Source organism: Helianthus annuus, chromosome 16 (genome assembly GCF_002127325.2).
Source record: "Helianthus annuus cultivar XRQ/B chromosome 16, HanXRQr2.0-SUNRISE, whole genome shotgun sequence".
NCBI classification, from domain to species: domain Eukaryota; kingdom Viridiplantae; phylum Streptophyta; class Magnoliopsida; order Asterales; family Asteraceae; genus Helianthus; species Helianthus annuus.
Genome location: NC_035448.2, coordinates 73669391 through 73682949, shown reverse-complemented (window position 1 = coordinate 73682949; position 13559 = coordinate 73669391). Strand labels below are relative to the sequence as shown.

The 13559-nt window shown below is 36.8% G+C and overlaps 2 protein-coding genes across 2 annotated transcripts; one reads left to right on the top strand and one right to left on the bottom strand.

Moving 5' to 3' along the window:
- The first annotated feature begins 1018 nt into the window (after positions 1–1018).
- On the top strand, positions 1019–2669 carry LOC110916281 (probable protein phosphatase 2C 65). Its single transcript, XM_022161015.2, has 5 exons — positions 1019–1260; positions 1351–1683; positions 1957–2071; positions 2133–2356; positions 2448–2669. Exons 1-5 carry the CDS (start codon positions 1033–1035, stop codon positions 2667–2669), a joined length of 1122 nt encoding a protein of 373 aa, XP_022016707.1. The 5' UTR covers positions 1019–1032.
- Positions 2670–2861: 192 nt separating this feature from the next.
- LOC110916280 (ring canal kelch homolog) lies at positions 2862–7901 on the bottom strand. The gene is made up of 11 exons (XM_022161013.2): positions 7648–7901; positions 7172–7289; positions 6917–7098; positions 5597–5968; positions 5150–5248; positions 4321–4633; positions 4019–4218; positions 3843–3919; positions 3623–3724; positions 3360–3546; positions 2862–3092 (listed from the first exon to the last, which is right to left on the bottom strand). The coding sequence occupies exons 2-11, from the start codon at positions 7287–7289 to the stop codon at positions 3003–3005; spliced, it is 1740 nt and encodes a 579-aa protein (XP_022016705.1). The 5' UTR covers positions 7648–7901; the 3' UTR covers positions 2862–3002.
- Between the last annotated feature and the right edge of the window lie 5658 nt (positions 7902–13559).

The following is a 13559-nucleotide window of genomic DNA, read 5'->3' as shown; positions in this document are numbered from 1 at the left end:
TACCTAAGTGTCCAGTGAATATTTGACATGATGATAAATTATTATAACTAGTATTAGGTCTTCCGCGTTACAATGGTGTAGCACCAATGTCACACCACTGTCAGTGAGTGAACGATCACCAACACCGGAAAAACCCGTAAGAACAATATAAACAAAAAGCGGAAAAAAACACTAAACGAAAAGTGGAAGTAAAATCATTGAACCACACACACCTGTTGCGGTGTGTTAATGCGAATAATTAGACCGAAACGTAAAATATAGAAAATAATAACTAAATCAATCTAGGACCCGCGTGTTGCGACGAATCTGTCAAACAAGGAAAATAGACCCATTGCGACGAACTTGACAAACGAAAAAAATAGATGAAAAAACGTTGAACCCCACACTCATGTTGTAGTTTGTTTACTCGTAAAATTTAGAACGAAACGTAAAACAAGAACTTGCAAAAGATTAAAAGTTCGGAGGACCCAAGTTGAAAATAAAAATAGTGTTGGGTTTAATTTAAAGAAGATGAAAACTTTAGGTTAAAAAAAATCAAATAGTTAATTTTCGGTAGTAGTGATCGAAGTATGTGGTTGAAAAAAATAGTATGAAAATTGTATGACTCATCTAATAAAACTTGACATCATGATAAATGATTTTGATTATTATGATTGAATGGATCATGTTATGCACACGTACATTACCGTCAATAAAGCATACTCCCGTTAATGGATGTATGATTATGTATCATCATATTCATAAATATAGAAGAGAGAGGATAAAAAAAAAAAAAAAGAAGCATAAAAGATCCATCAAAGTAATGGTGAAATTACGGTCATTTTGACATTGTCTTCAATGATCGTCTTCTTTCGCCAACGGTCATCATATGAAGATCAATATTGGCATTCATCCCTCTTTGTTACTTTTGACCATATTTGATTTTAATATTTGGCAACAACCATCTCCCACATTCTTGGAACAAACAAACAAAAATTTCCCTCTTTGTTTTAACAATATTTGATCTTAAAATTCCATACATCAATACGAAAAATGGGTGCATGTTGTTCGTGCCAAGTGGGTACAAGACTCCGAGGGGGCTTATCTGGTGACCATTGTATCGGGCTTAATGATAACAAGGAGGCCGAGGATGATGGCCAAGTGATAGCCATTGGTGCTTATGGGGCTCGTATAAGGTTACGTGGGTCTACCAAATTTGTATCCATGTTCTCACGAAAAGGTCGAAAGGGGACGAATCAAGACGCCATGACCGTTTGGGAAGTAAGAACAATAGGTTTTGTAAAAGATTTTATCACAAAAACTTTTGAATTATTAATATTTTCAGAAATTTGGTATATGTTCTTTTTTTAGGACTTTGGTGGCAATAGGGGAGTGGTCTATTGCGGTGTATTTGATGGACATGGTCCATCAGGTCACAAGGTATCACGTTACGTACGTGATACCTTGCCATCAAAACTCTCGTGGTTGTTAAGAGGGTCACATATTCGTGGCAGAACTTGTGCAAATCGTGTTTATGGTTTTGGCGATGAGGTGATCAACGTCAACGATAGTAAAGATCCCGTTTTGTATTCATGGAAAACAAGTATCGCAAGATCATTTAAAGAAATGGATGACCGTCTAGAAGCACATAGGAGTATAGATAGTTATTGTAGCGGCTCAACATGTGTATCCGTACTTAAACACGTATGTATCACAACAAATATATATACACAATTGCTATTACACAAAGGACCATTAACCCCCGCGAAAAGTGTGATTAAAGACCTTTTTTTGACGGTTTTAGTTAAAATAAAAAAGACAAATGGTTTGTTTTAAAAATGTTAAAAACACGAGTGAGTTTCTTCATGCATCGATATCTTTTGAATGTGTGAGTTTTTATATAAAAAAAATTGATGTATATTTGGCTGAGTTATTGTAAGTTATTTAATATATTGACTAAATTGTCGGAATTTACAGGGCGAAAATTTAATAATCGCAAATGTGGGAGATTCTCGAGCACTTCTTTGCACCAGACATGGTAATCAACTGCACCCGATCCAGCTCACAGTCGACTTGAAACCACAGACTCAAGGTAAAATTGTGTGTTATTTGTTTGTAAGGGTTACTTGCAAGATAACAATTATGGTATATAGGTGAATATGAAAGAATAAAGAGATGTGGTGGGAGAGTAGGGGCAATGGGACACGAACCGAGCATATATCGGGTATGGATGCCGGATCAAGATTGCCCTGGACTTGCAATGTCACGGGCTTTCGGGGATTTTTGTTTGAAAGACTATGGACTTATATCCGTACCGAATGTATATTATCATAAACTTACAGAACAAGATGAATTTGTGGTCTTAGCAACTGATGGAGTAAGATTTGTTAGTTGGTTAATTTAAGTTTTAGAGATGGAAGATGCTTTTAAAACATTAATGTTTTGAAGTTTGTTTTTGCTTGATTTAGGTGTGGGATGTCCTTAAAAATGAGGAGGTGGTAAAGATTGTTTGGTCAGTGAACAAGAGATCAATGGCAGCAAGATTTGTTGTTGATTATGCAGTGAGAGCCTGGAGACAAAAGTACCCGGCTTCGAAAATCGATGATTGCACCGTTGTTGTATTATATTTCAAGAAACGACTGTGTCTAGCCAACTCGGCCCCGGAAGAGATCAATTTAGGTTCACTTTAAACGAATTTGGTCTTGTATTTGTATTAATTAATTAATATGAAAAACCAATTTGTGTAGCTACGTTAACGGTCCCATATTCTCATCCCAACGCCAAAGATCTTTTTCGGTCATAAATCCAATTTGAAAGGGGATCAGTAAACAATAACCTAGTTGTATAACTAATTTAAAGGAACTGATGATTGACAGTCGAGAAGAGCAAATAGGAAACATAATATAGTCAGTCAAGAAGTCTTCAAGATTTTACTCTACTAAAGGTTCATTCAATAATTCTCATACAGTAACTTAAAAATAACACGATTAAATTACTTTTATTGATGGTTAGCCTTCACTTGTTCATAGAGCAATAGCTGAAAAAAAGCACCTTCGATATGCATCATTGGTGTTTGTCATTTCCCAGCCCCGGCTTTCCTTATAGCACTCAACCTATCATTACCATTACCAAAAATAGTTATGACTCAAGTCTCTAAAATACCCTTCAACTGTGTAGAGAAACATATAACGATTCGAAATAGAGATCAACATGAGAACTAAAATCAATATTGGATGTGGCAAGCAATATTTAGTAAATTTAAAACAAACTTTATATAAACCACTATTGAGTATTGATAATTGATTTAGATATGTTTACGGAAACTACACATTTTGAATAATTATCTAACATTTCAAATTAGTAAGGTTGAGGCCACTTACTGTGTCATTAATTTCTTCACCACTTTTGAGCCCACCAATGATGTAGATAGAATCGTTAGCCGCTGCTGCAGCCGAAAATCCCCGAGCATGGTTCATGGGCTCCCCAAACACCCATGATCCACGTCTTGGATCATAGATTTCTACGGTTGAAACCATTGTCTTACCATCATAACCTCCTAAAACGTATCTGCAAATTAACAACTTTTTCAGCCTTAAAGTACAAGTTATAGTATATTTACATCTTGTTCAACTGTTAGGCTTACAGTTTTTCATTCAAAACAACCATTGACGGACATCCCCTCATTGTACTCATGCTCTCGATTTTCTTCCAAGAACATTCTCTTGGATCAAATCTTTCAGCTGTCCTGTGACAATAACAAATTTCCGTATCAGCATCAAGTTGACCCAAAGCAATATTTTATATTTTAACTTTTTCTATGAATAATTAGTGCCGAGTATAATATAAGGTCAAGGATTAAATACCGCAAGTAGGATGTCCCGTCATAGCCTCCAACAGCATAAATCGCCCCATTAAGCTCAGCTGCAGCAAGAGCAAAGCGCTGCAACAACATACATTTATTTAAATATCTTCATTTAACATGGTACGTGAAGGCTATTTTAGCATATTGTCAAGCCAAATATTCTATCGGTCATTTAACCTTTTCAAGCATGGAGCGTGATGGAATCCAAGCTCCTACATCAAAATCCAACATCTCTACTGTTGAATAGCAGTCTACTCCATTCCCACCACCAAGTGCATAGATATTATCATTTAGAGTGGCCCCCGCAAGACTCCCGTTTTTTCTGTTTAGAGGAGGGCAAGTTGTCCATTGATCATCTACTGGATTATAAGATTCAACTTCACAGGAGGAATAAAAAAAAAAAAACAGATGTTAGTTAAGACGATGTCTGTAAAGAAATTATGTGCTCATCTACTGGATCATAAATCTCAAATGACTACCTGTATCCAACCATTGACCACAGGTCCCACCACCAAACACGAAAAGCTCACCATCTAACTTTGAAACGGCTGCATAACATCTTTCGGTATACATGGGACTAAGGGATTTAGTTAGACCATGTGACGGGGAGTAACAATCCAATGATGGCAACCATGACGTACCATCATATCCTCCCACCAAAAGTATCGAGTCAGCAGCTAAACTATTTTCATTTAATTTTATGTCATTGCGTACTTGTGGGCCTACACAAGTTTCTATCTCTGACGTTTTACGCATGCCTTTTAGGTTCTTAATTTCAGCTTGGGCTTCAGCCTGAAAAAGTCAAAAGTTAGAAACCACTTAAATTTTTAAAATAATAATATTATTTTGTTTTCTTTCAACAAATTAACGATGGTTAAGATAATCAAACTACATGTGGCATTATAGGTGGGTTGGAAGGTTCGCTGTCCGGTCAAAATGGGTTAATGCACGTTGATTTGGGTTTGGTTTGGTTGATCCAACCTTTTTTTGGTCAAATTTTAGACTATTTTTCAAAAAGAACTAATTCACTACATTTTTTTAACAAATTATATTATTACCATCTATCGCTCTGTCTAGATCGTCAGAGGGTGATTGGTTCGTTACATGCTATCGCTCATATTTAGACTCGAAAAAACCGGATACAGTTTGACCCGGCAACAAAACCTGATACACCGGGAAATGTGGCAACACATACAATGACACAAAGTTTTATATAAACATAATAGGTCAAGAAGCATGGTCCAAAATAATCTTATTTAAAGACTGAAGAATTAACTTCAAAGACTCAATAACAACAGAAAACCATACCAAATTCTGCTCCAAAAAAGTGATCTTCTTTTCCAAATGATTAATCGTCTCCTTCTGCGTCACTTTAAATGCCTTAAACTCTTCAACTTTTTCAATCAGCTAATAAGAACAAAACAATTTGTATGTTAATACAAAGAACAAGGAAAATGCCCAAAATGAAAGGTGGCAATAAGGGACAGAAAGGATGAGTAAGGAGTGAACCGGTTGTTATTTAGTACAGGTTGAAACGGGTCAAGATTGGGATGACCAGAAATCACTTTTTGTCCATTTTTAAAATAGTCATGGGTTAAAACTTCTAATTTTGATCATATACAAAATAATAATTAAATTCTGAGTAAAATTCCTTTAAGCTACTTTTTTATTTGACTTGTTTGAGAAAAAAAACTCACTCATAGGTTCCAAATTACCACCTCTACATAACACAAAACACTCATATATTTATATAACCTTAGCTATGATGGGATTCATTTGTGGACTCTTCTTCTCCACGGTGCTATTGTTGACAACAATACCAGATGGGCTTGGGGCCAAGAGTTTACGCTTTAGTGCCAATTCTTTAAGCTTCATGCAAATAACATCCTTCTCGGTAATAGCTTCCACCGATGGAAAGAAAGTTGTCCCATTTGTTGTATTATGTGGAGTACATGTTGTACTTGGACAAGACACCGCTTGAGATGCCAATAATTTCAATAGACGGTCTGTTTGGGCTTGGTCTAACTCAAACCAAAACTGATTCAAAGTTTGATAGTTGTCAATAATTAAGGGCCTAAATTGATTCTCCGTTAACGATTTACATTGCAGCTTCACTCGTATACGAACCTATTTTAAGAAATCAAGATTCTCAAAGATATAAGTTGTCACATAAGAGCCACAAAAGTAAGAGTGTGTTTGGATATAAGTTTTGAAAGTTATTATATAGTATTAAGGGGAATTGGCCTGTAATAATCCCAAGTAGAGGTCTTTGGCCATTGACAGTCCCACCTTTAAATATTCCCCCCACTAGTCCCACCTTTCACCTATTTTTCCTACACTGGTCCTCCGTTAAAAAAACTTAACGGAGTTATGTTTTTTTTCCAAATTACAAACATTTTTTACGGATTTTGATCAGCATGACGATACGAGTCCATTGATGTAATACTTACATCGAAACGGTGCTCCAAACGATGAAAACAACGCTTCAATTCGGGTGTTTAAATTTCCAATTAACAAAAATCAAGTCATTTGGAGCACCATTTCGAGGTAAGTTTTACATCAATGGACTTGTATCGTCGTTATGATCAAAAGCCCTAAAAAATCTATTTGTAATATGGAAAAAAGCTTAACTCCGTTAAGTGTTTTTTAGCAGGGGACCAGTGTAGGAAAAATAGGTGAAAGGTAGGACTGGTGGGGGGAATATTCAAAGGTGGGACTGTCAATGGCTAATGACCTCTAGTTGGGATTATTACAGGCCAATTCCCCTAATATTAATTAAATAATCAGAATAAAAACACAAGATGTGAAATTAGTGTTTGGATCTTTATCTGTTGTTTGAAGTTGTAAAAGCCAGATAATTAGTTGTTTGGAAAATTATGATTACTAAAAAGTTAACAGATATAACAAGTAAACAGGAAACTTTGTGAAATGAGAGTGCAGGTTTCTCAAATTAGGTTAAAATGAGTATACAAGAGGGGACTATAGGTGTTACTTTACAAAACAAAACCACAGGGACTATCCGGGCATTTTACTCCAATAAAAATTAAAACATGTCACACAAGACTTGTGGTGTACCTGAGCAGGGTATGGTGTTCTTTGAGAACCTTCACAAGTCCAAGCACACGGGTCAATGTTCATTTGACCCGAGCTTATAGCTTCAAAGATCCCAAGTAGTGTTCTATCTGTATAGTTGAAAAGAAATACAGGTAGACCGGGTTCGATGTTTTTCACATACACCAAGTGTGAACTTGGTAAACCTGCCACAATGTGATAAACTATATTAGAAAAAACAAATAATTTACATAAGATGATTCAAATCGAAATACTGACCGAAGAGTTTCTTGCAAAGGCATTCTTTGATTGTTGTTTTATTGGTACCGAAAATTACACCACCAAGTTGATTTTTCGTTAAACCTCTAGTAGTGGATGAACCATAATAGCTACCCATCTTCAATCCACGCATTCATAAACAATAAAATCAATCAGGACTTTAAATGAGATTAACAGATAATTAGATGATCATGTACCAATTTCAACATAAATAAATTAAACCCAGAGCCGGCAGAGCAGTCAAAGTGTCAAACCCAACAACATTAATCAATTAAAGTTTGCCATGAAACCTCTTATGAACACTTTTTCCCCTTTTTGAGTAAAATTTCTAACCAGAAACATAATCTAGAACACAATAATCATCAGCAACATCAAAATTTGTCTAATACATACACTTTACCAAACACACATGCGGAACACTCTAAATAAAACCCACAAAAATATTTTTTACTTAAAACGGAAAGAGAAATAAATACCTGATGAAACCCACTATTTTTTAGTAGGTCAGAGCTTAACTACTGTTAACAAGGTAAGGTAAGCGCCAAAACTTGTGCAAGAAGCTCATATATAAACACAACCAGATAACAATTGCCAAATATTCTAGAAAATTTTATATTTTCTCTACGTTTTATAATAACATTGTAACAGAATTTTGTTTCTTTACACGTGTCATGCCCACAACTTCCCAACCACACCTTACCAGGGATACAGATATTCAAAAAAAAAAAAAAAAAACACCTGTACAGTACTAGTACTTTATCATGTTGGTATTGACCAGACATATATTTTACGGTATTCGATTTTACATTTAGCTCAATATCATTAATGGTATTATGTTGTACATTATTGGTTCGTGACTTTTAACACCATTGTACCTTAACGCTACTAACCGAACATATATGATACGGTATTCGATTTTACATTTAGCTCAATATCAGTAATAGTATGATGTAGTAGTACATTATTGGTTCGTGACTTTTAACACCATTGTACCTTAACGGTACTAATGGAACATATATGATATGGTATTTGGCTTTGAATTTAGCTCAATATCAGTAATGGTACTGTGCGGTATGGTATGGTACCGGTTCATGACTTTTAACGGTAATGAGCCATAACGGTATTGGCCGAACATATACGATACAATACTCGGTTTTGGTTTAGCTAAATTTCGGTACGGTACCAGTACCGATCTCATACATCAATAATTTTATAAAATGATTTTGGCTTTTTTCATAACGACGAATATACCCCCTTCCGTCCGTTTTGTGGAATTCAAACACACACCACTTTGATGAGGATAGACGCCTGATACTACTAGACCAAGAGACAATCGGCCAATGATTTTGACTTGTAAAATCTATTTGGCGATCCAAATGTCTTTTGTTGTGTTTCTATCCATTCTCGGGTCTCATATAACATTTCTTCAAACCTTGACACAAGTCTGGTCTTTCTTCTCCTGGCCCCTTAACATACTTCTGATGGAAATCACATACGTATTAGTATATTATGTTAGTGTAAAGGGTATTAGTGTAATTACTTTTCTATAAATAAGGCATTAGTCATTAGTGAAGGATATGGAGAAATTAGTAAGTGTTAGGCTCATGCTTATGGCATTGAGAAGGGCATAGCCCTGGCCACTTCAGTGGTTATTATTTGTATTGTCTTCTTCTTCAATCAATGAATATAGTTTCCATTTTTGCTTTCATCATCTCTAAAAATAGTCAGTCTCTATCATTGGTCCGACCTACCTATTAATCTTCCAATTCCCAAAATTAGCGTCTCTTTCCAAAATCAATCAGATCTTCCATTTTCGGCTCTGGTCACCTTCGGATCTCAGATCCAGTTCGTCTCAGCTCTTCTGCCTTCCAATCAGATCCAATTCGTTCCAATTTTCAATTTCCGTTGCAACATCGTTGAATTCTGAATCCAATTTCGGAATTCTCAGATTTCAGTTCCGATTTCCACTCAACCGCTGGTTTCATATCTCTGATTCGAAGTTCTGATTCTCAGATCTCACTTCAATTTCAGTTTATTTCAATTTCTAATTCTCAGATCTCACTTCAATTTCCGTTTCTGATTTCCGATTCTGATTTCCTATTCACTTTCCGATCCATTTTCCGAGTCCACTATCGCTTCAATTTCCGATTCAATTATGGTGAATCATAATGCTCCTCTGGATGCTCATGATCAACAGATTCAGCCGTTACAAGCCGACGTTGCTGGAATTAAGGCGTCCTTGCAGGTTTTGGAAGAAGATCGTCTGGAATCCTTTGAGTTTCGTAAGGCTGTGTTAACAAGGATGAAATCGCAGGAGAAGACGGATGTGGATGATTCATCAGGTCCTGGATCTTCAGGTATTTTGTTCTCGACGCTCGATCCTAAATCTGACTCTTCGGATCCACCATCGGGCTTACCATGGGCTGTGAAGAAGGTGCACTTGCCTGAATTCTCTAGTTTTGATCCACAAGGCTGGATCCGAAAGGCGAACCTGTTCTTCGATCTTAATCAGACTCCTGAGGCTTCTCGTTTACAGGTTGCTCAGCTGAGTATGATTGGTGCTGCTCAACATTGGTTCACAATCATCAGTCTCCGTCTTTGACTTGGCTTCAATTTCAGTCTGAATTGTTGCAACGTTTCACTGGTCTTTTAATTCAGAATCCGTATGAACAGTTAGCTACTATTAAGCAATCGGATTCTATCTTTGATTATATTGATGATTTTGAGTATGTATTATCCTTGGTCCCTCGTTTGCCGGAGTCGCAAACTATTGGCTATTTCATTACGGGTTTGAAAGAGGATGTCAAATAACACGTCCGTTTACATCGCCCTATTACTTGTATGGATGCTATGTATTTGGCCAAAGATGTGGAGTTGATGCTTCAGCCTTCCAAATCCGGTTCGTTGATATCTCGTTTTCAGTATTTGTCACATACCGGGCTGCCTTCTATGGATTCGGGGATCAACCATCGTGTATGGGGTACCACGGGACTTACAAGTGTTGGCAATGATGGGGCTGCTAAGGTGCAAGCAGGTGTCAATGATCGAAGCATTCGCTCCTTATCTCGTGTCGAGTGGGAGGATCGGAAGAAGAAGGGCTTGTGTTTTAAATGTGGACAGGTTTATAGTCCTAGTCACAAGTGCCCGGCGGGTAGTCTTCGTGTTTTATTACTTGGGGATGATGAATGGGATGAAAGGGACGAGTTGACTATGCATTCGGATGAGGGTGTTCAAATAGTTGTGGGTTCTTTTCACAAGACTTGAGGACAAGTCTTGACTTATGGAGGGAGTATTGATGAAAATCACATACGTATTAGTATATTATAATAGTGTAAGGGGTATTAGTGTAATTACTTTTCTATAAATAAGGCATTAGTCATTAGTGAAGGATAGGGAGAAATTAGTAAGTGTTAGGCTCATGCTTATGGCATTGAGAAGGGCATAGCCCTGGCCACTTCGGTGGTTATTATTTGTATTGTCTTCTTCTTCAATCAATGAATATAGTTTCCATTTTTGCTTTCATCATCTCTAAAAATAGTCAGTCTCTATCAACTTCATATTAGGGGTGTGCATAGTTTGGTTTGGTTTTTGGTAAAACCGAACCGAAATATCGGTATGCGGCTTTTGAAAACCGTTCGGTTTTTAATCTGGTTTGGTTCGGTTTTTTGGTTATTTTGGTTTTTGAAACAAAAGTATGTAAGATTCAAATATAAAAAGTAAAATTTAAAATTTAAGAATCTTTCTTATATGTTACATTTAAGTTATTATACTTAACATTTTTAACTAATAATGTTCACATAAACCTAACCTTCTAATCTATTTTTAATGTTTCTTCAATTTTTATTAAGACGTTTTCTTTTATAATACTTTGAAAATTAGTTAATTTTTATATTAAATGTTATTATTTGTTGTAGGCAATAAATAAATCATCTCAATTATAAATAAATATGTTAATGTTTTTATTATAAATAATTAATATTCAAGGATAAAATTAATAATTTTTAATAGCATGGGTTAAACACTTAAACAACTTAAACTACATAAAAATATATGTTTTTCACTTCGGTTCGGTTCGGTCTTTTTGGGGGCTATTGAAATTGGTTATTGGAAACCGAACCGAAATTTTCGGTTTATTAAAAATCAGAAACCGAACGAGTTTAAAAATCAGAGCCTGGTCACGTTAAACTTGATTTCACAATCAGTTTAACACACAAAGATCAGCTCTAATTGATATCCAATTGGTTTGTAACTCAAAGTAGCAAAGTTTAGAATTAAAACAAAAGTTCTATCCATACTCTATTTACAAAAGGAATGGCACAAAATGATCCCCATAACACTGGTTTCAGCAATAAGCCTCCAATGCTTGTCAGATCTGAATACAATATGTCACACCCTGACTTTTGCGGAAGCGTGATTATTGGTGTGACTTTCTTAATACCATAGCATTCAATCATAACAACGCTATATGATAAAACCATAAGATGTTCATCCATTGATTAAGTTTGAAAACAACATAACATAAATTGTCTGAAACGTAGACGCCAATCTTAAGTTACAACCACAACATGTTTAAATGAGTTCACGAAGACTCAACAAAAGACCTTAAATAAACCCGGATTTAGAAACATGTATCCCGTCCAGGAATAGGATACACCTCCTAAACCCTACGACTCTGGATGACATCCTTTATTCATGACGCAGCTTGAAAACATGCAACACCTGCCAGATCCACTTAGTTCCCTGAAATACATGTAATTTGAAAACATCAACAAAAGTTGAGCTCATGTGTTTGTATAAGTATGTGTAAACCTATGTAAACAGTGTAAGTATGTATGTCTGTAAATCCCGGTATGAAAGCAAACAAGGAAAAGTTCACCAGTGGTTTGCAAGGCCACTGATATGTGTGACGGTGTAGGAAGACTCATACCTAGCAAATTTGTACCGGGCTTCCGGCTGGAAGACATAGTCACCCTATGGGCCACCCTGGTCCTCATGGGTGTGGGCTCGCTACACCCAAATAGATCTATCACTCATGCCCCTCGGTCCTGATACGAGGATTAATGGTCTCAAGTATCCGCCTACCCATTCACATGATCTATGGTATTTTCCTAGGCTAACCATACCAATTGCATTTGTATGTAATCCTTTTGTAACATTGATGTGTGTAAAATGCAACATATAAATTACATCAAATGAGGCATAAAACTAACCCTTTTTAAGTACTAATGCTGGAAAAAGAGTGTTTTTGTCTTCCTTTTGTATTTTCAGGATGAAATGAGCTCAAATTCACAAAAGAAGCAAAAAGACAGCTAAATCTAACATAAATACAAGAAAAGGAACAAAAGTGGATTGCCCGACCCCTCAACGGCATCCTCCCAAGCAGAAAAGAGAAGTCAGAAGACTGAACACGCCCCGTGCTCAGCCAGCACGGGGCCGTGCCCAAGAAGCAGCAGAAAAGACAAACCTATAGAAGCTTCTATTGCCCACCACGGGGCCGTGTCCAGTGAGCACGGGGGCGTGGCGAAAGTACAGCAGGCGCATTAATTGTAATTGCGAATTACAATTAATGAAGAAAGAGAGTGTCAGACGGGCACGGGGGCGTGTCCAGAGGACACGGGGCCGTGCCCAGCCTTCTGTTCAGCCTATAAATAGGAGTGCTTGGTTTCATTTCAACTCATCCCTTGGCACACCACCTCTCTCACACTTCATCCACCACCTACCACCACCATAACACCATCATCCACCACCATCATCCATTGTCCATCATAGAGTGTGTAAGTCATCTCGGGATCCAAGATTGATCGTAAGAGTTCTTGACAATCAAGGCCATGTTTGCCTAAGTCTCTTACATCACTTGGTGAAGACAAGTGTTTAGTATAGTACTTTTTATTTTTTATCTTTTGCACTTTTTATTTGGTTTTGTATTAATGACTTTAATAACTAGTTGCTTATGTTGAAGGTGATCTTTCCTTATCGTTTGTCCGTGGTGTCTTGGCATTATTTTACTGTCTATATAAAATAAAAGATTTTCACCATTCATATCTCCATGGTCTATATGGAGGTATGTTGGCTACCTGGTCGGGGGTTAAGGGAACGGTTTGGTAAGGGTCTTGCCCTTGTTCAGCGTTTAGAGGTCCTGCAAGGGACCTGGGTCAAATTTAGTAGGATCTCCTTCAATGCCCATAGGTATTGGATGGCGGGGATCCAAACTCTTTGACCCCCTCATAAGTTAACTACTATTAATACTATAACCCGGCTATTTAGGACTGTATCCCTGCTGACTCAGACTACTTAGCCGAGGGTAACGTCACCGCCAAAAGCGGGGCCTACCATAATTTGCATTAATAACTTAATTCATTATCTTTCAATAATCCGACCCTTTAGGATT